At 32.8% G+C, this 25409-nt stretch overlaps 1 protein-coding gene across 1 annotated transcript; it reads left to right on the top strand.

The window, feature by feature from the left end:
• The first annotated feature begins 218 nt into the window (after positions 1-218).
• Positions 219-25035, top strand: LOC125067870 (SKI family transcriptional corepressor 2). The gene is made up of 9 exons (XM_047676762.1): positions 219-311; positions 840-1065; positions 4177-4318; positions 5631-5885; positions 6428-6591; positions 6960-7086; positions 7303-7459; positions 22094-22241; positions 24965-25035. The coding sequence occupies exons 1-9, from the start codon at positions 219-221 to the stop codon at positions 25033-25035; spliced, it is 1383 nt and encodes a 460-aa protein (XP_047532718.1).
• The last annotated feature ends 374 nt before the right edge of the window (positions 25036-25409 follow it).

The raw sequence follows: 25409 nt of genomic DNA on the forward strand, positions 1-25409 counted from the left end.
ACTTTTCACAAAACAGAGAGTCCCTGGAAGAGATAATTTTAATTGATAAGGACATTTTTGACCGTATGTGTCCACAAAATATTAAATATATATATTAAACAGACACGCATAGACGCGTTATCTATTTTTATTTTAATGTAATTTTGTTTATATTTATATAATATTGAATGACGAGATTAAATTATATATTTTTTTAATTTCTTGCGATATAATTTAGAATGGAGGCAACGAACTTGGCGATGTCACCGCGTGAAACGCTCAAGCCCCGCTCAGAACACAAAGCGCTAGAAATGAATAGTAAACCTAACCAAGTAAGTACATTTTTACAAAGTAATTTAGCATCTTAAAAGATTTTCATACATAATGATCGGAGACTCCATTGAATATCGAACAAAAGAAAACTGTGGCAATTCAAAAATCGAATATCACAAGATTCCGTTTATCATTTATTTTAATTCAAGCCGTTTTTTATTTTTGTAATTGAAATGTCCGATCCTGTAAGTCAACTTTACTATTCGCAGACGTCTATTTGTGAGTTTGAACAATTTAAATTTCATCGTATTTGTTTATTGTCCCTTTAATTTTGCGATATTAATTACCTACTTAAATAAATGATATTCGGGTTTTAACAGCGACCACAGATTTTTTTAGTCTACATTTTGAATGAGTTTCTACTATGGTCACGATATGACTGAGCTGAACTAACTCAGATTACCCTGTGAAGTTGTAAAAAGACTTTAACTGCAAATAAAATTCTAATATCATTTTTTTATTATTAAGTTTGATAAGCCTGCTGTCATAATAGCTCTATTGTTAATATAACATTTTTTTCTTAACAGGTGGGTACGGTGTTATTATATGGCGTGCCAATAGTCTCACTAGTCATCGAGGGTAACGAAAGATTGTGCCTTGCCCAAATATCGAACACCTTGCTAAAGCAGTTCTCGTACAACGAGATACACAATCGGCGTGTGGCGTTGGGCATCACGTGCGTTCAGTGTACACCAGTGCAGCTGGAGATACTGAGACGAGCTGGAGCGATGCCTGTTTCTTCAAGACGTTGTGGTATAACAGCTTTAACAATTTCTTAACTCATAGCTAAAGAGTAAAAGTATTAAAAAGGTCTGGTCTAAGACCTCAATTTGAGAAGGAGTTGGAGTTTATTCCACCACGCTGCTCCAATACGGGTTGATGGATACACATGTGAATTAGACCGATGCATGTTTCCTCACGTTCTGTTTCACGAAGCGAAATTACGTCATCATTAAAAATTTTTTAAAAATAAATTAAACGTAATAAATCTCAGTGACCGTTTTGTACCCCTAATCTAATGATAATCACATATTTTAAACATTGTTCTATCTCAGCGTGAATAGCAGCCATATGAAATAATAAAAAAACATTGTAATATTTCTCCTGCTATGTAAGCTTCGATGCTATGTACATTCCTGTTTGATACACACGTGTTACATTGTTTGACATTTACGGGTACTGCTCCACTTTTAATGGACGCAACGTATTTTATGTATTTATAGACCATTCTTAATAAAAGTAATAGATAACGCAATTTTGTTTTACAAATGTTTTCGGTAGTTTTTCTATTTTCAATTTCAAATAGATAGGCGGACTGGCAATGGCCCACCTGACAGTGGTCACCACTGCCCATAGCCCTGCCCAACTGTAAATACATATCGCCAATGCGCCATCAACCTTGCGAACTAAGTTCTTATATCCCTTGTGACTGTAGTTACACTGACTCACACATTTCAAAACAGAATACAACAATACTGTATTGTTGCTTTTCAGTAAACAAGATGATAAACAATAATATAAGTTGAGTGAGCGGTACTTACTCAGACGGGCTTGCACAAAGCCCTACCACCTAGTAAATCTCCGGTAGTTTCTTAAAACATCAGTTTTTTAATTAGCGATGCGGATTAAAAAATCTGATTAAACAAACCAGTTCAATATATTTTACACATATAGTTTGACTCCACTGCTTAGGGTCGTCACATGTTCTAGTCTATACACTTCTTCGCTAGCGGAAAAATATTTTTGACCTTTCACGCGAAATGTTTAATCCGCTTAAGCTGATACTAAAGGCTTTGCCTTAGATTGAAAAGAAAAAAAAATTAAATAATATTATTAAATATTCGTGATCGAAAATTTTCTCTGGTTAGGAAGTGACTTCAAGTGGATTAAAGTACTTTATATGTACATCGAGCAGCATATGTTCTTCTGGCGGAATCGGATATACTGTCTTCCAAACTAAATAAAAAAAATAAAGTTTATTTGGTGGTAGGGCTTTGTGCAAGCCCGTCTGGGTAGGTACCACCATCTCATCAGATATTCTACCGCCAAATAACAGTACACTGTATTGTTGTTTACCGGTTAGAAGGGTGAGTGAGCCAGTGTAACCACAGGCACAAGGGACATAACATCTTAGTTCCCAAGGTTGGTGGCGCATAGGTGATGTAAGAAATAGTTAATATTTCTTACAGCGCCTTTGTCTATGGGCGGTGGTGACCACTTACCATCAATTGGCTCATATGCTCGTCCGCCAATCAATGCCATAAAAAAAAAACAAAAATTAACAGTAGTATATTACTCTTATTGAATATAATTGTCTAGGTATTATGTATTAATTAGTTATTCCGTTTTATATTATATTCGAATCAAATTTATATTTAAATTATTTTATACAAATCATCTGTGTGTACGTGGGTTTACATATGCGTTAAGTACTAGAACTATTACTTCTATTGGAAACTGAGAAATGGATAATTAAACCAATTAAAATATACTTTGCTCAAGTAGTCTCGAAGATTCAGTAGCTATATATTCAAGTGAATAATTCGCTATAAATAACATTACAGAAGCTTTATTAGTTCGTCTGTAAATCATAATTGAATAATAATGCTATAGCCTATTCCAAGCGGAGAAGAGAAAAAGAAAGAGATAGAAGATAAACTAACCTTAAATTTACGTATTTGGTGCGATTTGCTAATAACTCAGCTAGGTATATTGTGAACTACTAAGAGTTTATGATTGATATGTATCTTTGTTTATAATACAACACTATTACTATTTTTCGCAAAACAATAATATCATAGATTAATTAAGTTTTCGAACGATAATGTCGCGTCAATTTGCTGTCAAATGTCAAATTTGACTTTTCTCCTTTTATAGTTGGAATAGGGTATTACTATTCCCAATAATAGAAACGTTTTAAATGTGTACCTGTCGGTAAGACAATGACATTTACTGCATTATTTTTTACATTAACAGCCTGTAGATTCCCCATTGCTGGGCTAAGGCCTCCTCTCCCTTTGAGGAGAAGGTTTGAAGCATATTCCACCACGCTGCTCCAATGCGAGTTGGTGGAATACACATGTGACAGAATTTCGTTAAAATTAGACACATGCAGGTTTCCTCACGATGTTTTCCTTCACCACCGAGCACGAGATGAATTTTAAACACAAATTAAGTACATGAAAATTAGTGGTGCTTGCCTGGGTTTGAACCAGCATACATCGGTTAAGATGCAAGCGTTCTAACAACTGAGCCATCTCAGATGTAATGTAAAATTAACTAGCCAACTTAAAATGAACATTTCGTTTATATTCTGTGTATAAACGTTATGTTTCGTAAATTGAATTATTATTTATATAATAACATTAAATTTACGGTAATATAATTATATTTACCCGGTTTAAATAAAATATAAGTACTCGAACAACATGAAAACACTTCAATTCTCTCGCGCCGTTGTAATCTTGAGCACTTCTGCTAAAGCAATTCTCAGTGGATTATGTTCACTTAAAGCGTCCCAGTACATAAGTATCGAAGCTTAGGTAACTTTCAATGATACGCACACAGTACGATTCTTCAGACATCCTCACACGTACACCGTTCCTTGTATTGTGATAAAGTCACAATCTTTATTTAATTTTTAATACAGAGGAATATTCATAATTTAGATATATTTTGTCTTCGTAGAAATATATTTTAATATGTATATGAAATATCTTAAAGATGTAGAGTTTGTCTGTATATTTAAACGCAAAAATCTCCGCGTCTACCGACGGAAGCAGCGTTGCATATATACATATAAAAAGAGAATCAATGATTATATTAAAATATAGAGTGCTTATATTATTGTTTCGTTTAAAACAGGTATGATAACCCGACGGGAAGCGGAACGCCTGTGCAAATCGTTTCTAGGCGACAACGCGCCGCCTCGGTTACCCGACGATTTCGCATTTGCCGTCCATCACGAGTGTGCGTGGGGATGTCGAGGTGCTTTTCTACCAGCCAGGTAATATGTAGTTCTAAAGCAATGTAAACTATCTTTAACTACCTCCTTTGTTTAATGGTTAGCTCGTATGGCGTCATCCCAATATATTAAAACATCTATAGATATATATTGGATAATATATTCTACCGATATCATATCACCATTAAATTATTATTCTCGTTTACTGGTAATTCACTATATAGCTATTTATTAAAATAGAGTTAGAGCCTTAGAGACTAGTCTTACATAACCTTCTGGTATTCTGTCACCTACAATAGATATTAATCAAAGACAATGAGATTTGGACAAAGACAATGTTACAACTTTTTAATGAATGATATTTTGCTAACACTGCCCAGTCGGCTCTTGTATGCCATGACCAAAATTAGTCAGGAAGACATAAATATCACAGTTTTAAACGTATTTATATAAACCTTCTAAATAATTAGTATAAAGTTTCAAATTTATTTATAAACATGTTTCATTTGATATTGTATCAAAACTTCAAAGTTCAAAGACTGATTTTCAATGGTCATTTCATAAGATTAAATTAAATGTGAAGGTTCGAGCAATTTAGAATTGTATTATATCGAGAAGAACCGGCGAGAGAGTCAATAATTACTCTTATAAGCGGCTTATACAATAATTAATTAGTTTTAGTAAGTTAGATGTTTTTTTAAAGTTTAATATAAGATTATGGTTATATATTAACGTAGACTTATATATATGTTTAAATTATACCTTATTAATACTTTATTGTATTTTTTATATTATTAGGCAGAATGGTTCAAATTTTTTTTCAAATACTCGAAACTCGAAAGAAATGGTGACAATAATTGTATAGACACGAAGGGGAAAGATAAACTAATAATACCTAGACTCCTATTTATCATAATTAATACATCCTTCCTGAGGCACCGTATTCGTTTCTATAATAAGATTTCACAGTTAGTTTTAACTTTTTAAATAATTTAAAGCTCATATAAAAAAAACATTAATGAATCAAGCATATTACTCAATACAAGATTAAAGATAACGCGTGAACTTTTTGTTGATTTGGGTAAGATGTATAAAAAATAATTGTACTTTATTGACATACTGTAATTAAAATGGTGGAAAATAGTGACTACTTGACGATTCTTCTCCGTAGAATACTTTCCGAACCGGTGACAGCTTTGAACACTGTAACGTGAAAATTCAAAAGTGCTTTTATGAGCCCACTCGAATAAAGATTATTTTGACTTGATTTGATTTGATTTAACATTGCAAGTTAAATGCCTGTAAGAATAAAACGAAATACTTCCGCTTTCATTTGAATTAATCTTTCGTTTAGGTATAATTCGTCTCGAGCAAAATGCATCAAGTGCGCCTATTGCGGGCTATTTTTTTCTCCGAACAAATTCATCTTTCATTCACACCGCGTTGGGCCTGGTGACAAATACGTCCAGCCTGATGCAGCCAACTTCAACTCGTGGAGACGACACATGAAGCTCAGTGGCAGTCCGCCGGTAGAGGTCGTTCACGCGTGGGAGGATGTGAAGGCCATGTTCAATGGTGGAACTAGGAAGAGAATGCTGTCTGCTGCTAGGTAAGAAATATGTTATGTCCAAATGTTAAATATGTTTCGAGATACGATTGTTAGCTGCGGTAGATATTACATATGTCAATAGCCCACGTGCCTGAAATGTTGCTGAAGTAGACGATGTCACAGAAACGAACTCGCTTTTAAATTTCTGGTTAATATACGAGATTAGACGAATAGAAATCTTTAACGTCAAGGCCTTCCACTAGTAGCACTATTGGTATTGCTAGTGGGTAACAGCCTTTATTGTTACAAATAAAAATAAATGCAATTTTATTTACCGTAATACTCTATTGCAGACAACTAATGTAAATATCTCACATTTAAGATTGTTCCACCCCTGGCAAATTTTTATGCGATGTCATTCTTTCACAGCTGATTTACCAAATTAATTCTTCTTATTCACCTAATTTAAAATAGAAAACGATTGAAAGTCCAATTCAAAATCAAAGATATCCTCATAAATATACTATGTTTGATTTAGACACGTGTGGATTAATTGTGAAATACAATCAGTTTATTAAGTTCGGCTTAAAATTGTGCTTCAGAAGAGTACCAATTCGCAGGCCCGAAGTTGAACCCGAGGCGAAGCGTGCTGCTGCCAGTCCTCCAGCACACACACCAGTTCCAAGACTTGCGGACTATGTATGGGGAGCTAGACTTCCATTGCCATACGCTTTACCCTGGTTAAAGCCAACTTTGTGGTCACCGGGTAAGTAGCTATGTTAAAACTCATTAGACTACACAGTTCTATAGTAGTGTTTAGTATTTTATTAATGCCTTGTAGTAAGGAGTTATAATATTCATAAAATAAATTATTGTGAACCTCTAAAAATAATTTGAATAGATAAAAGATATTAAACTGAGCAAAGGAATCTTTTGATATCGTCTCACGGTTATCCCAGATTTTCCCGCGTTTTTTTGAATCAACGACCAAAACTAGATGAACTTTGAATACAAAGAAAACACAAGACTAGGTCCTAAATCATAGGTCCAGATTTTAGTACGTGATCAAGATCCGCTGGCCGTTCTTAGCATTATCTAGCTAAATACCTATTTAAACTGGTAATGTCGTTCTAGGTGCATTAACTGCTTTAAGTAGCGTCGGTGCTATTGAAGAGCCTCGTGCCTTCCGTCCGGTGCGCTCACATCGCTTAGAGTCGCCTCAAACATCACCAGTAGTGTCGCCGTCGAGATCGCCGAACAGGTAAGTTATATAGTAAAAAAATATTCTACAAACACGATTTTTTGTGCAATAATAATAATTTTGTATTACCCAGTAATATAACTCCACATCCGATATTAAATGAATTATTTTAAAACTAGGAAATGAATAAACAAAATCTAGGAAGAATTAACATGATATGTATGCAATTTGGGATAAACAGCATACCTTTTTACATAATAATATATATTTACATAGATCACCAGCAACCTCGCCAAGACAGTCTCGTTCACCACTTCGTTCCCCGCTCCGCTCGCCGCTCCGCTCATCGCCCGCTCGCTCCTCTAAAAGCGACAGAGATAGCGATGAGAGTGTTGACATCGAAACCACGGAAGAAGATCAGACGAAGGACTTGGTAAGTCAAGCGTGTTTTTTAAACCACATATTTTTTCTTATTTTATTTTTAATTTCCATATATAGAAAAATAATATTATTTTAATTAGGTCGTTTACTAAAAGTACCTAGAGTATTTTTATTTCGTTTAAAAAACTTATTAACGTATCTTATAGCAAGCGGTTCTCAACTCTGGTTCCAAGTGCTTTTATAAACCGCGTAAACGTTTCTCAAAGATGCAATTTAATACCTAAGTATTGGAGCAATCGTATTATCTGGCGACATTCGAACCAAACGGAGCTCGAATTGGATCCAATTTAAAAAGTTGGAAGAAAATTTTTCCAATCACAACCCCGGCGTAATCTGCGATTAGACTCCTTTTTGAGTTACTTAGTAGCGTTTTACAAATTTTATTACTCGAAATATAATAATATAATACGAATCTGTTGGCCGGAGAATTTAATTTTATAAATTTATAAGTGCAAACGCTAAGTGCATACTGGAGCAAGCACTGTGACCTACTAGTATATAACTAATTTAACGCAGAATATAATCAAAACAAAATTATTTTCGGCATAACAGTTTGCCTTCCAAATATTCAAATTTAATATAAAAAAAATTGAAAGATGCTCCGATTAATTCAAATTCGTTTCCCAACATTCGCCATTAAAGTTTCAAACTGACACATCCCTCGAGACGCCGCCATTTTGTAGAAATAGCGAACACGAGCATTGCACGTCGTAAACTCTGTAATTACTGGCGTGCCGAATTCAAATGGACTTCATTTCGGTTTTAAATAAGAGAAAATGTTTAATTTAGCGCTGATCGGATTCCCCTGCACCAATTAATTGGGGATTTACTTTTTGTTCGATAAAAACGCAACTTTTTACAATTCCATCGTCCTCTATTGAACGTTAAATAAGCTTCGTTATATACAGTTTTCTTTTGATTTGTAAATATATTTATATTTAGAATATGCAAATGAGACGAATTCATTGTTAAATTATCATTATTGCTTCTCGTTTGTATTAAGCGTATATAAAAAAAAATATATACATCTTCCTAATGTTTTACAATTTGTAAATATGTGAAATGTTGCAAGGTAATAAAAAAAACTCTTTCACTCTGTGCAGTATAACATTGTTCCATTGTGTAATTTTTAACGTTTGAAAGAAAAGAAGAAAAAGTAACCCGCCATACGGTTCACGATGTAACCTAAATACGAATTCAGAGAGACAATTGCTTTCACGAGTTGTATACACGAATAAAGAGGTCATGAAATTTGAAAGTCTATTTGCTAGTTTTACAATATCCGTCTTTTATAATACAAAGTATCATCGGCTACTTGATGTTGCATTTGTTGTTGCGAAATTTAGTGTATTTAGATAACGTAATTATATTATTAGCGATATATTCAACTTCATATATGGCAAAGTTTCATTTTAAATTAATTTTCAATAAGTTAATCGTAATTGAAGTTGGCAATTCACCCTCATGGGCCTAAACGCGCTCTAAAAATTAAATCAAAATACTTTTTTACGAACCAGCGAGATAAATCGCTACACCGATGATCATGATTAATAACAAATCCGTATTTGTCTGTCTGTGGGGCGTGTAATTAACTACCCTCGTCCCGGGAGCCGACCGTATGTCATTCATATGCTTATTCAATTAACTATCGCCTCAGGACATTGCTCAACAAAACATATCATGCTGTATATTACTATCTATTCTTCTTGACTTAACTAATAGTATTTACTTTTGTGATATTCTTTTTTTAAATGTATTATCGCGGTAAATATTTGCATAGTAATTAAAGTTTTACGCATTATTAATTATTTATTTTTTAGACAAAATTTTGGCTGAATGATAATTGACCTTGCCTTCGCGGTCGCGTTCGGTTTCCGTTTAGAAAAATAAAGTGACAATCCTATAATTATGTCAATACGACAACATGCTTCTTGTCTTAAGGAAAAGGTTTGGGGAACGTGGTTGAACATCATTCGACGAATGCAGGATTTCTTCTCGATGTTTTTATGAATATATAATGAAATATAAACACATCAAAATTTTATTTCGCTCGAAATAAGATCATGAACGATCTTCGGTAAAACTTTGCGTGACGAGATACCTCGGCTTTACATTCGCATGTGGTCTGGTTTTAGCGCGTATTTATTGATTTTAGTAGATCTGTCTAATATTCGTATTATTATATTGGTTCCGTATTTTATAAAAATAATGTAGAGATACAATTTTTTTACAAAGTTTAAATTTTTAGAGTATGAACCAAATGTAATTGTGCAGATTTTTGCCTACCCCAGGGCATATTTTGAACAAGATAATTTGAGTAGTTGCGTTTGTCCCAGAATGAATGGGTACAAAACAAACAAATTTACTACTACTACTACTAAATTTACTACTATTGCATAGTGTTAGTAAGTCGTTTATGAAACAAAACTGTAAAAAACATAAACTGTTTCTATATTTTAAAAATACATAAATAGACGTATGTATGCAAAAGGTTATAGTTTATGGATGGCAGCACACTTTGGGCATGAAGCGATTGCCGGACTATTTCTTTCTTGAAGGGAAATTGTACCCGGTTTGTTTCTTCGACTGTGAGACTTAAATTCGAACTAAACAGCATCTAAACAAAATAACAAATTCGTCTTGAACACAAGATAAAAAGCCACACTTTAATCGTTTAAACGGCTAATACGTGACTAAGGCGTAGGGCACACAGCACTGATTTATACCGACATCAAGTGGGACAATTGAATCGTCTAACAAAGTATCTATTAAGAACGTGACCGGCGTGTGAAAACCACCCTTGTTTCGGTGTTGTCTTTAATGTTCGTTCTGAGGATTAAGGTCGATTCGTCTTTGTGATTGGAAATGTTTGTATTCAAGAGAGATCTTGAAAATATATCAGTATTGTTTCGTTTGTTTGAAAGTTTTTACAGTTTAAGATAAATTTAGGCGAATTTATTCAACTAAAGTTGTTGATACGTAGGTAATCTCGAACCTTTTCCATTTTTTTTTATTATTGTAATGTTTTTTTAAAGAGTTTTTTTTTTAATTTTCATATTCAAAGAAAATAATTACATACAAAATTGTTTTTGAAAAATATATAGACACGAAAATGATACTATAACAGCGTCACATTCACAAAACCTATATCTTATATGTGGAATAGATACACATAGAGTGTATCTATTCCACATATAAGATATACTTATATCTATTTTTTTTTTTTTTGTAAATATTGTGTAAGAATTTTATTAAATATTTGTTGAGTTTTTGTAAATATTAAATTAATATATTAAAAGGCACTACCAACGCGTGCTATAAATAATTATTAAAAAAAAAACCATTAACGCCTGTGCATTAAACATTCATAATACAATCCCTAAATTTACTTATCGTTCATATCTATTAGAAGAGCGTTGTTTTGTTTACAAAACGACACAACGTTTTAATTTAATTGAAATCCGCAGTTTGTCGCCGTGATCGAGTGTGCTTGTGAACGCGCCTTTATTTGTATTGAACGCCTTTATAATCGTATACTTGTAGTAGTAACTCTATGAAACGAAAATTTTAAAAATCGACTTAAATCTGTTGCTATGTACTTGGTTGTAGAGCTTTGTGCAATCCCCGGGTAGATACCATCAACTCTTTGAATGGTGACTGAGCCAGTATAACTATAATTAGGAATATAAATTCCTAGTTCTTAAGGTTGATGGAGGATTTATTTACTTTCTAAACTCTTTTGTGGGGCAATGTATACGCTTCTACAACAGGATCCCAGAAAGCGTTCAAAATGCTTCTGTTGCGAAATTTAAAAAAAATGTTAAGGAACGCTTGTGTGCGAAAGGTTACTATACAATTAGTGAGTTTATGTTTGATAGCACACCTTGGGAATGAAACGATCGCCTCCTGGCTGTTTGTACTCATATACAATTATGTATATAATTAATTTGACGTAAAAAAAAAGTCCCGCTGAGTTTCTTTCGCCGGTTCTTCTCAGGTCAGGGTGTTTTCTTTTTCCGAACCGGTGGTAGTGTTTAACTTGACAATCAATAAGAAAGTGTAATACTTCTATATTGAATAAAGGAATTTGAGTTTGAGTTTGAGTTTATTTATTTGAGTCTCCAAAAGATACATTTATATATTTATTAACATTAATAAATGTAAGGTTTTCAAGTCATCCTTTAATTAAAGACCATATAACAATTTTTTTTAAATACATTTACGATGAAAAGCGAAAAAATAACAGATAACAGTAAAAAAATAGAAACTTATATTGAAGAATTAATTTCAAGCTTGTTAATTTGTTGTTCGTTTAAATGGTAAATATTTTTTAAAGCTTCTATGTCTATGGGCGGTGATGTCCACTGACCATCGAGTAGCGTCTGTCCACTACCTAAATTATAAAAAAATTACAAAAACCTGACCATTATAATACAAACATAAATATATTTATATTATAAAGCTGACAACATTGCTCGAAGCGCTTCGTTAAGCCGATTGAAATCTAGACCGGCCTTAATCAGATTTAGGATTATTTATTTCAAAACAACCCGTATTGTTTGATGTTAAGTGATTAAAATATTTTAACGTTGATTGGAAGAGCAGATGTTAATCATTATTTTTATTTCAGTACTTCTAACGGAGAAAAATCTTGCTGAAAATATTGCTAAAATTATTGTTATGATTTTTAAAATATGATCCAAAGCAAATCTTATTTAAAACGAAAGGCTGTTGGAGCGTCCGCAACATTATAGTGGTAACCAAATCAAACTCTTACTTTAATTATTATTATTTATTGACGTATTAATGAATAATAATAATAATTACTACACACACTACTGAAAAATTGCATTCGCTTTTGATTTTGTATTCGCTTTTGTTGCTTTACTGTAATGTTTCAAGAGCTTCATCTGCCTTTTGTATGATGAAATAACGAACCCTAAACTAACACAGTGATGAGATTTTGACAATAGTAATGTAAAAATTCAAGCAAATATTCATCAAAATATCGTATAGTTAGTCGGTATTCAAGCTCTTATTTTCACTCGTGAAAGTGAGTTCTTGCGGAGAGTACTGCAGAATTCAGTAATAATGATTTATACATACTTAACTAGCTGATCCTCACGAAATAATCGTAGATGTTCCCATCTATAGTCTATTCCATTGGAAGTAAGAAAAAAAATAAACAAACCTTATATTTACGTTTTTCATGCTAATTTGCTAATGTTATTTATAATAAAACACTATTACACTTAACTACTCATTTCCATATTATTGTTACTTCGAAAATTTCGATAACAGTTTTGTCGAAGTTCAATACGCCATTTTTTCGCAAATCCATAGTGAATATCATAGATTAATCAAGCTCTTAACCAATGATATCGCGTCAATTTGCTGTCAAATGTTGTCTGTTTGGCCTTTTCCTCTTATGGTTGGTATAGAGTAGGTATAGGGGCGCCAATTACTAAAAAGTGGGCTTTTTCGCAATCGAATCGAATTGCGTTTCGGTCGAAGTTGGATCGAAATATCGGATCGTACCATAACCAATATAGTAAATAAATAAATACGTTATAAATTAGAAGAATTGGCCCTCAAACTGATGCAATGTCAAATTTAATTCGTTGAAGGAAATTATAAAACAAAAGACGCTACAAAATCAAAAGCGAACGCAGATTCTCGATAGCGTGTAAAGTAATTAACAATTTATTAATACGTAAATAATTCATGATTAAACTGTCATTAGTTTAACGTATTAACAAAAATATAATATATAAATAATAAGTGATGTCGTAAATAAACACATTTTTTGCTCTTACATTGCAAACGCTGGCTGAACACTACGAGATAGATCCAAATAATAATATACTACAGTATTGTACACCTTAAAAAGGTCTTCAAAAAAGCCCGCGATGGTATATGTTTATCACTTGGGAATAGCCCACAATAACCATTTTTTATTTTTTTCTTTTTACGAGAAAAAATGGCTCATTTACGAATCGATTTTAAGCAATACAGCGTTAATCCTTATCCAGTTGAGTAACTTAACTACATTGTGAATTTAATATGGATAAATGTTGCCTTTTACAGCATGTAATTTTTATGAATATTTTCGAAGATATTACAGATTTAAAATAAAGGGACATAGCGGTTTGTATTGTCTAATGACAAAACAAGCTGTGTACGTTGTAAGATATTCTGTAGTATATTTAGTATCATCATTGCAACCGTGCGAAGCCAGGGCGGGTCGCTAGTGTTTCTATATTTTGAATTTATCCTTATATCATATTCATAGTAGAATTATTGCACTTTCCTTTTGATTGCCAGTGTATCAGTGATTGAGAAACAATGATTTTTTAAGGATGAGTTACTAAACATACAGAAATAATTTAATAAAAATATTAGTCGGCATGCATCACTCGTTATGTATAATATATTGTTACTAATTAATAAATGTAATGTTTACACGAAACAAGTGGTTATTAACGATTAAATAATTATGCGCTGGCAACCCTTCCTTTGAAGGGATTACCCCAAGGGTCCCCGAGGCGCGTTAATTACTATCAGCTACGTCAATCATTCAGCTCCGACGCCTTTATTTAATAACGGTTATATACAAATAGGTAAATAAATACTTAATCGTTAATCGATATTGAGTTAACACAAGGTTACTGAGTTAATTTTATTTCTTGGTTAAAATTTTGTATTTTATTTACATGTTTTATTCAACTGTTTGTTTTAGACGTGAGTTAGGTATTTCATATTATAAATAGACCTATAAATATAAGCAAGGTCGCTTTCCTTTTCTGTCTGTATCTCGGCCAACTTCTTCTTAAGTATATTTGGCATTTGTCATCCTTCTATTCTCCTCTATTATTCGTCATCCGATCTTTCATATCCATCTCTATCATAACCCTCCTCACACACTTCATTCACGTCTTCTTAGGTCGTCCTCTCCTACCTACTCTACGCTCATGCTCATCACTCTTTTAGTGCCGTTCTGTCAGTAATGTCTTATACACATAATTATAATATTTAAATTGCTGCAATAATTAAAAAAAAAAACAGATTTATTGAAATAATTTCAAAAATGGAACGAGTAAAATAAAATAAAATCCTTATTCGTGTTCTTACTCGCGACGAAAATTATTTAAAAAAAAAAAACGAGATGTATGGAGCCCTAATGATATGTCGTAACATTTTACAATCAAATTATTGTACGAATGCTACTAGCGATGCTATCTATCAAATAAAACTAAGGGCGACCCTCCCCTTTGAAGTGACGTTTTGTTTTTGTTCTTCAATTGTTTGTATTAATAACGTTTAAGTGCATTATAGTTTTTTTTGTAAATAATTTAATCCACCTCCTTCATCAGTGGGTATACGGTTTTGTACAGGGTGACGACGTGGTTCTTTTATCAGTAATTCTGTCACTAAATATCAATACTTTGTAAGTGTGCAAATGTATTTAAAGAAACAATTAATTTAACATCTTACATCACATACTTTTAAACGCAATGACACTATTAAGAGTTGTTTATTTTTCTGTCAGGTCTAGAGTCTAACGGAGGAATCTTCTACTTACCATTGATCCATTTCCTCGTCTAATATGCTTAAGTACATGGGGCGGCATATTATGCCAAACATATAGGCAGTCCCTCTTAAATATCCTCAGCATTGAACCCTTAGTTCCAAATAAGTTTTGTCAGCATTAAATGTAACTCTAATCTTCTAACAGAAGAAAAGGTTCGACCATTGGCATATTACTGTATTTTTCTACCTATGCGTGGAATTATTGATTCTATCTGGATATACATTAATCTATATTAAAAAGGTTTGCTAGATTTTAAAGCTATTGGTTAAAAAATTGGATGTGACAAGCAACCAGTACAATTACTTCCAATACTGAAAGACGTGTTTTAATTCAAATTAACTTAAAACAGGTTTTTTAGAGCCGAGATGGCCCCGTGGTTAGAACGCGTACATCTTAACCGATGATTTCGGGTTCAAGCCCAGGCAAGCACCACTGAATTTTCACGTGCTTAATATGTGTTTATAATCTAATCATGATCATGATTATCTAATCTAATCATGTTTATAATATAATCATCTCGTGTTCGGTGAAGGTAAACATCGTGAGGAAACCTGCATGTGTCCACCAACCCGCATTGGAGCAGCGTCGTAGATTATGTCCAAAACTTCTCCGCAAAGGGAGAGGAGGGCTTAGCCTAGCAGTGGGAAATTTACAGACTGTTAATGTATGTATGTAATGATTTAATCTGATTGATTGTCAATGATCGGTTGCATTTCATGAAGCAATAGGTGACCCATGAGCTTCCCCGCAGATTAGGTATTATCAGCTTTTCATTATATTTCAAATTTAAAATAAGATCGTATCAGTATGAAGGTTTTGCTTATATCTTTTGAATTAAAATGAAATTGCCATGAAATTTTCACATACAATTAGATACTGGTCACCGATACTCGTAGTTTTAAAATCGTCAAAGAATATGAAAAAGGATATTTTATAATAATATATTACGTAAATCGTATGAGCATATAACTCCGGTTAGTTCTATTTGTAAAACAATACCCATCATAATCTACATAAATATTAGGAATTTAATGAGAAAATGTCATGAAAAAATCTATTTCTATCTATTTAAGTTAACTTTCAGAAGTATACAATATATATGTTTGTGATGTGATGTAAGATGGAGGCGTTGGGCGTGCGGAAACTTCTATTAGCACTGGATAGGTCGGTCGAATTCAGGCGCAAAGATTGCTTATCGCGATACTGCAGCCGATTTTATGGTATCTTATCTCATTTGACAGATTAATATCGTCATCTCTTTCTCAAGGTTAAGGTTAAAAAAGGATAGCAAGTGTATCGTTATATTTCAGAATGGCCATCGACTGAAAATATCACCCGCAAAGCGTTTCTGCTACGTCATATTACAAGAACACGAAATTCATCTGTGTTACGTTAATAGTCTAAGTACGAAGCGAGAAGCGCAGTTTATTTGCAACATATCAATCAAGTGCTCATGCTGCGTCTGTACCTACGCGGTATCCACAAAAAGTAGCAAAGAGATTTGTTTGCGGATTTTTCTCATGTGATTCACGGTGACGGTCTAGATGTATAGCTCATTCATCAAATCAAATCAAATCAAAATATTCTTTATTTAAGTAGGCTTTTACAAGCACTTTTGAATCGTCATATAACAAACTATTTTAAGTAAAACTACCACCGATTCGGAATGTAGATTCTACCGAGAAGAACCGGCAAGAAACTCAGTAGTTACTCTAAAATCTAAAAATACAGTCATGTTAGTTAAATACAATTATATATGTATGTTATGTCTCCTGTCTGGAAGTCAACAAGCATTAACTCCACGCTTTTTTATCATCTATATAACCTTGTATCGAATAATATGCCTTCTTTACCAATGTATTTTTTTACAAATGATTTGAATTTATGCAACCGAAAAGTTAAAAATGTGTCAATTGGCTGAAATTTGATTATGTATATATATATTATGATATAAGCATTTTATATAGACTCTTATTATAAACGTGCGAAGCCGGGTCTTGAAGATAGTATTTTATAATAAAACCTTCCTCGAAATGCGTCGCATCTTCTGATATAAATAAGTTATGTTTATATTAGTCGAGTAGTTTCTATAGTTAAGCATTACAAAATCGCCGCAAAAAAAATTTGAAAATGATTTACGTTTCGTAGCATTGCTTACAAATGCCGAGGTGACATTTAATTTTTTTATTTACCTACTTAGTTTTGATGACATTTCGGCCTCCTTTTTATCGGTGGGGCCGAGTGCGGAACATTAATTTTGTTACTTGGCACAATAGACTTTTTGTCGCGCGGGTGATTTATTACAGATAATACTATCTATATTGATTGATAATAATCATATAAATATAATAATTGCATACGTAACGTACTAAAATATAGCCAATATAAAAAATATAATATACTACCTAAATAGTTTTTTACGGAATATTCCGATATGACATTATATGGAACAATTTACTAATGAATACCTTGCCCCAGGTAGAAGTATCTTATATCGGAAAAAAGCTACTGGCCGATTTCAGAGCGGTGCTACCGCTGTATAAGAAAAAAAATATTTTAAATAAGGTTTCATCATTTTGGCGCCAAATGTAGATGAGTGACAGTTTACAATTAAATGAAGTCAAAACAAAACCATTCATAGGTTTTGAAATTCTTAAAAAATCTGTTGAATAAACGTTTATTCAAAAAGTAGTGAAAACTAGTGAGTTTATTTATTATATATAGAAGAAATATTTATTATTCTGCCCTGTACGGGTGAAATTAGAAATTTATTTTGTTACCAATCGCTGCGTTACCACTGGGTCCAATCTAAACAATTCAGAGACCTACTTAAACAAACAGAATAACGTCAAAATCGGTCCAGCCGCTTAGGAATTCAGAGACACGCGTACAAAAGAATTATATGTATATATAAAGATAATAAATTGTTTACTTGAAATAGAACTCTCGTGTGTAAAATCTTATTACACAACTTGTGAGGCTGATATTGCCTTGGGAATGAAACGATCGCCTCCTGATAATTATATATTGAATAATTGTAAACATTTACAAATTGCCAAAAATAACCCGCTGAGCTTCTTCCTCTGGTTCTTCTTTCTTTTCAGACCCGGTGGGAGTTTTTTATTTGACAATCTATAAGTAATTGTAATGCTATCACGAACATTATTATTATATACGTCGGCGGGAAACCACGTATTTAAGAAAAACACGTGTCCGGAAATTATTATTAAATTAATAAATAATATTATGTGAATTCTGAGATGTTAAATTAGTCTGAAATATTTTAGAGTCCATAAATAGGTGTTATATTGAGTGAATAGTGCCCCTACCCAATTTTGTTATAAAAGGCCGAACACCTATATAACAATAACACCATACCGGCGGGGTATCGACAGTTCGCCCGATGACGCTGTAGAGGCCACTCTGGCCAAAAGTTACTGTCCATTCGAAAAAAAAGGTATTAAATTAAAGGTATAAATATTTTGACAGGCTTGTTCGAGCTGTCGAAGCGATCGGACGTCCTCCACTTAGAATAAATTAAAGAAAAATATTTCCTGCGTTTATTTTCATACCTTCGAGAATGGATAGAAATCCAAACCTTGACACTCGTGACGTCAGCAATCTTGAAGTCATGTTTTTTTTAAAAACAAGCTGGGACAAGCTACTCCGTCATATATGAATAGTTGTCGTCCGGGGATACACACGCGTTTTAGGGGTTGGTCGGAAAATCGTTGCATCGTTTACAGACAGACAGAGTTAGATTTGGTTTCGTTTGATTCAATCTTTTAACGTACTTCGTATGTTTTTTTTAAGGAATTTATAAAATAGATTTATAGAATTTATCGGTTTTTTTTTCTGATCTGTAGTATACATAACTACAAATTACCACTGTCACATCCCTAACGCAGCTAAGACACACATAATACAACTTTACCAATAATCATAACAAAAAATCTTAGACAAATTTATCAGTTACTTTGGGAATTTATAATCACCCCTCTCTGGGTTATAGACACCCATGTGTAAGGAACATAACCTACTAGTTAAAAGATAGTTATTTAATCATGTAAATGTCTTTGTGTTGATATTGTTTGACACTGTCAAATTGACGGTAGGTACACCAGTAGACTATGTATGAGTAGGGTCTGTGGCGGATAGCCTTACAGTAATTAATACGTATATAAAGTATTAAGAGGTATATTAAATTAAATACTAACAGTATCATTCGCATTATACTTTACACAAAGTTATCTTCGTAATTCGAGTAAAATAAAATATTAATAAACGTCACGAAGAAAAACAGTAACTATTTATGACAATTTGCTTTTAAAGCGTATCAATAATCAAATATAGCTTATAATAATCGCGTGCACCTCACAATAATTATGAAAGTTTAATCGATGCAGGATTTATTTATTTAATAGGACGCCATTGTGCGCAACAGCTTAAATAATTACATAGAGAGATACGTAAATTTTTAATAAGTGCAGAGCTAATGAAATGTAGAATTGGAATATATATTATTTATTTTTCGTTCAACGCAATAATTTAATGTAATTTTTTTTCCATAATAATCAAACTTCATATTGGTAACTTTGGTTGCTTATATAACACAAAATGTTATGGAAGAGTGGGTCCCTCTGACACGAGTATAAATCATGCTCACTAGAGAGGCCCAACCTAAAATATGCTATGTAAACTGTGGTAACGAATAAATAAATAAATAAATATCTTCTTTAACAAAAGCTGGGACGAGCTACTCTACAAGCTTCTTTAACAAAAATATATATGTTTTTTTTTTTTTATTTTAAGTATGTAGTTCCTTGGTGTTTGTGCCATCTAAATGTTATGTTTTGTTCTATAACAGATTTGCAAGCAATTAATTTGTGTTTAGTATTTATTTTTCTAAAACACGTATGCGAAAGGTCAGGTGGGCTGCTAGCAAATGGTCATCACTGCCCAAACACATTGGTGTTGTAAGAAATATTAACCATTTCTTACAACGCCAATGCGCCATCGAACGTGCCTCTTTCGCATTAACATTTCGTGGAGACCTAACTATTACGGCGTCATACATTACTATTAAATATAAAATAATAATATTTTTAATTAAATTAATTACAGAAAATTTGATACGGTATTTAATATGTTACCCAAGTTCGTGTAAAAATGGGTGTAGATTTTAGATTTTCAAATTATAAGCTTGCAAGTCGGTAAGAGAAATATACTACTAAACAATATTATTAATCAGTTTATGCTATTATGATGTTGGAACTTCTTTGTCCTCGATGAGAGATTGATGTTAATCAAGGTCCAATTATTGTATATACTTATTTTTTAATAATATGCTTCTGACGAAAAGAGGCATGATTTTTTATTTTTATTTTATATTATGTGACATTTCTATAACGTTGTTAAGTCTGTACGTAAACTCGATTGCTTTTAAAATTAAACAACAATAATTACTGCGAGCTTTGTCAGTTACGACACTATCAGTAAAAGTTTTGAACGAGCGCGTGCTTCCAAAATTCCATTTTGCGTGATGTTTTTTATTGACTTTCCAGTGTACTTAAATATAACATATGTTTACACAATTCCATACAAGAAAAAAATATATAATAAATACAATATTATGAATTAAAAAACATTAGATTTTTTTATGTTTACATAATATACTAAAGCCTAAAATATATAATGTGATAAATATTTTTTGAAACTACTCGATGGTAAAATTTAGATTAATTTGAAAGAACATGGTTTTTAAGTCAAACCATATTCGTATTTCGGACATGGGAATTAAAACACGAATACAATAAAACACACACACTCCCTCTGCGTCTGCGTCCAACATAAACACACAAGCATTCATACATTCCATCTATTTGTAATGTTTATAGAGACGGACATAGCAAGACTTTACGACGGTTTTGACACGAATTTTGTCATTTTACCAAATTAATTAAAAATAATGATATATTTCCCGCGTGCGTTTCTATCGAAACTTATCTCTTACTTTTTGTTTTGCGTTTTTAGTTTCAATAATATCAGTAGTTTGAGGAGCTCTGAGAGCGATTGCGCTACAGTTATTAGTTAAGTGATAGACGATATTCGGTTATTAACATAATCGTCTGTTCGTGTCGCATCTGATATTGGATACGAGTACCTCGTGACTGTAATTGAAGTACACACAGCGCTTTAACACGATACACGTTACACACTCGAGTCTGGCTTACTTTGCTTTGGTAGATATGAATATAATTAGACCAATTTACTACTTAAGTATTTATGATATGACAAATATGGAAGCAATTTTTAACTCTAATTTAGTTAATAGTTATTTATTTATACAAAACACAAGATTTTTGTACGAAATGTGTAAATACCAGAAGACAATCAAGTCCCCAGATTGACTCCAAATGTCACTGTAACTGGCAACATTGTTCTAACATAATTTTTTATTATTATTTATAACATGTGTATCAACCCGCATTGAAACAACGTTATGGAATAAGCTCCAAATTTTCTCTTGAAGAGATAAGGGTGCTTTTCTTTTATGTTATAGGTTGGCGGGCAGTTACTTAGCTAAGGATCATACAGATCGTACAGGCATTACATTTCATCTGGCCCCACTGTAGAATGGGTAGATTAGACTATATGAAAATAAATGATTAATAAATTCAACTCTTTTTGGAAGCCTATTTTTTATTCAAAGTTTTAAACAATTAATTCCGCAAAAAAGTCCGCTGAATTTTACTACATTGTATTTTTACTGAATTGACTTGTGGAGCCAGTAAAGCCCAATTTGAGACTAAAAATATTTTATCATAATTGTTAGACATTCAAAGAAATTTGGACATTGACCTTACAAAAATTTTAATCATTATAGTAATTATATATTTCCAAATATAAAATAAAATATGCCCAAATGCAGATTACTAAGTAATCGTAGCTCAGTGTAGCTATTAGTTTTATCAGCAAGGAAAAAGATAGACATTGAAATATTCAGGTATTTCATTGATAAATCATTTATTACAGAGGTGTTCCTGGCCGTGTCGTTCAGCTCCTACCCCACGGCCTGAAGACTGCTGGAGTGGGTTAGTGCCGAAGATAGAGAGGGAAGAGGATCGGGAACCCTGGCGGTTGCCCGACCTGCGCCCCTCTTTGCATTACATGCACGATCGTGGTAACATCTTGTTCTGAGTATTCTAAAGATTCCAAAAAAGTTGAGAAATCAAAACGAAAGGCCGAATTCTCTCATTTAAAACAGTAATTTAAAAGCACAAAATAACATATAGTAGTACCACCCTGTCAATCAGCCATACGTATTGTTATGTAGTCTGTTTGTAGTGTAGTGTCTGTCTGGTTGTGGTGTAGTGTCACTACAGGCACAAGGGACATAACATCTTAGGGAACATGGGGAAAGCTTTGTGGTTAAATGGCGATGGAATTGTTAATATTTCCGACAACGTCATTCCAGGTGGTAATCACTTATTATATTAAAAAAGTTTTTATGAAGTGTTGGAAAAATAAAAATTTCAATTGAGAACGTCATTCCTTTTCTGGAATCTGTTGAATTATGAGTCCGCAAATACTGACTTAAACAAAATCAAATATTTTCATGGATAGTCACGAATATATAGATGTTATGAAAATATAATAAAAATATTTTTTATCATGATAAGCAATTAAAATAGACTTATAGACTAGATATTTAATCTATAAGATCCACTACAGCAAACTAGTTATTAATAAATAAGATTAAACCAGCTCTCCTATACATAGTTTTATACCAATATCATATCCAGCATAATATAATATCAAGAATTTCAGTCTTCAGAAAAAGATAATATTTGACTACAGCTAAATGGATATACTAAACTACTAAACGAGGACGCGATTTATTTGTAATGCTAAACTGAAAAAGAAATCTTACCCAATACACGTAAAACTTATGTCAGAAGATGCATCGCGTTTCGGAGGTTTTAGTTTATCAGAATAAGAAGCTATGCAGTATGCAGTTTCACCTTTAAATCTAGACTCTTGAAGTGTCAAGACTGAATAGCTAAAATAATCACGTATATGATGATGTTCTGACCGCCGGTGTAAAACACCAGGGAGGCTCGAGTAGCGAGCCCTCCCACTCCCTCCTAGCCAACGAGGCCACTCACATGGTCCGCCCTGACGCCGATCATGGACGTACCAGGAGCAGACCCGCGGCATCCCTCCCGCCAGTCTTAGCCGTGGCCGACGAGCAAGCTCAAGCCGGCCCCGTTGCTCAGGGTACACCACGAGGAGGTGACTGACATGTACCCCAGTGCACTAGTGCCTGCGCAAATACAGGTGCACTCTGTACTCCGTCACTGTTATGATCCGATGGGACGGCAAATCCGACGCTACCGGAAAGAGTTCAAGTGTAGGACTAACGGCTTTACTTGTTTTCCGAGGTATGGGTATATACACTTCCAACTTCCAGACTTCGGACTGTTACTGAGAATTTTTTGTTAGAAAAACTCAATAACTTTTGTATAATAACGAGGGTTTGGACTCAGAACCTCGGGATCTGTAGCCTCATATAAAGCCACTACCCTAACGAGTCAGTATACAATATAATCGATATACTTATAAGCGAAATACCATTCACTGCATCATCACGAGATCTCCAAAAGTATAGTTCCGATTGATTTTAAATTTTGCTCAGTTACACTTTTCCCGACGCAGACGCTCAATAAGAAGTTTTAGAAATTTCAACTTCTAGGAGAAGTGGTAATTTTATATGAAGTTTAACCGTTGAAAGTGGGAACGGACAATTTGTAGCACGTATATGCATCATATAAGTACAAAAGCTAAAAATAATAAAGTAATTATCGTATTATTTAATTAATAGTGACACTTTATAATCTTTGAACGTGAATGAAAAAATGAGACGAAAAATTGTATAACGATACTTTTTAAATGCATATTTCCTCGTGCTCGTGACTTGTCATATTCGTTGCTTGTCTAATTGATCCTTCCACGTCGCAATTAAATTCGGCTTAAGCGCCTAGTTGGCGGTCGATACGTTATTGAAAACGTTAAGCGTAAGTTACTAAGTAATACACTGTCGGTAAGGCTTTGTGCAAACTCGTCTGAGTATATGCCACCTATTTATACCAAACAGCAGTACTTTGTAATGTGTTTCTGTTTGAAAGGTAAGCTAAGAGTGTAACTAATACAGGCATAATTCCTATGATTAGTAATGCATTGACGGTTTAGAGAATTATTTTTATTATACAACCAAACATTTAAGTTCTCGTTGTGATGGCGCAAGACAATTAAAATTAACGATGTCATTAAAAATAATTAATTAGTAATCTATGCACAATAATACTTACCTATATCCATAAAAATATTTAATAAAAAGTTGATATAAATTTAAAAAATAAGGTGCGGATTTTTTAAATAAAAAAACAGTAGAGTTTTAATAATTATTACACTTTTTTCGTTGATAAAAAAACATGTCGTAAACTAAGAATATTAAAAATTAAATAACAGTAAATTGCATGTGTAGGTACATATGGAAAACGTGCGAAATAATTATTATCATTTTTTTTTAGTATTATTTTTTATCATTTTCTGTTTATAATAATGTGAACGCATTAAGAAAACGCTAATTTAACTTATTATATTTACTGCAATATGTGTATTTGTTCTCCTTTTTTTGAATTAAAATGATCGGTGATAAAATTAATGAGTAATTGATGGCCTCACTTAAACTATATATTACGGTATACGTCTTACGATGAAAACTTTTTTATTTTTTTATTTTTTAACACTTAGATATGAGTAGTGACTTAGGTATAATTGAACTGGTTAAATAATTTGTTATTTATTTACATGTTTCATCAATTGTTTTTCATTTTGTTTTAGAAAGAGATAGTTGCGCGGCTTGCGTCGCCCCATTACCTCTACTACCGCCCCCTGCACCAGCGCCACACTAACTACATACTGTAATCTTTTAGAATGGAACACAACAGTCAACACACAAAGCGATAATCAAAAGTATCCATAGATGGCACTGTATTGCAAAATCCTTGACATTTTGTAATGTTACCATGTTTATACTGCTTTAAAATTTCTTTAAAAATAATAATAATTACCATTCTAGTCGCAATGTAAAGTCATGTAGAATTATCATTTGTAGATCTATAAATATAGTTTTAAGTAGAATAAAATGTCGAAGCAATCAAAATGAATTTAATTCATGATTATGTTATTAATTTAGAATATTGTAGCTTGAAAATGAGTTACAAAAACTTTTAATTGAATTTATTTAGTACAACTTATATTTTAATTGTAAAGAACTGTAAACAAA

This window comes from Vanessa atalanta, chromosome 12, assembly GCF_905147765.1.
Source record: "Vanessa atalanta chromosome 12, ilVanAtal1.2, whole genome shotgun sequence".
In the NCBI taxonomy this organism is placed as follows: domain Eukaryota; kingdom Metazoa; phylum Arthropoda; class Insecta; order Lepidoptera; family Nymphalidae; genus Vanessa; species Vanessa atalanta.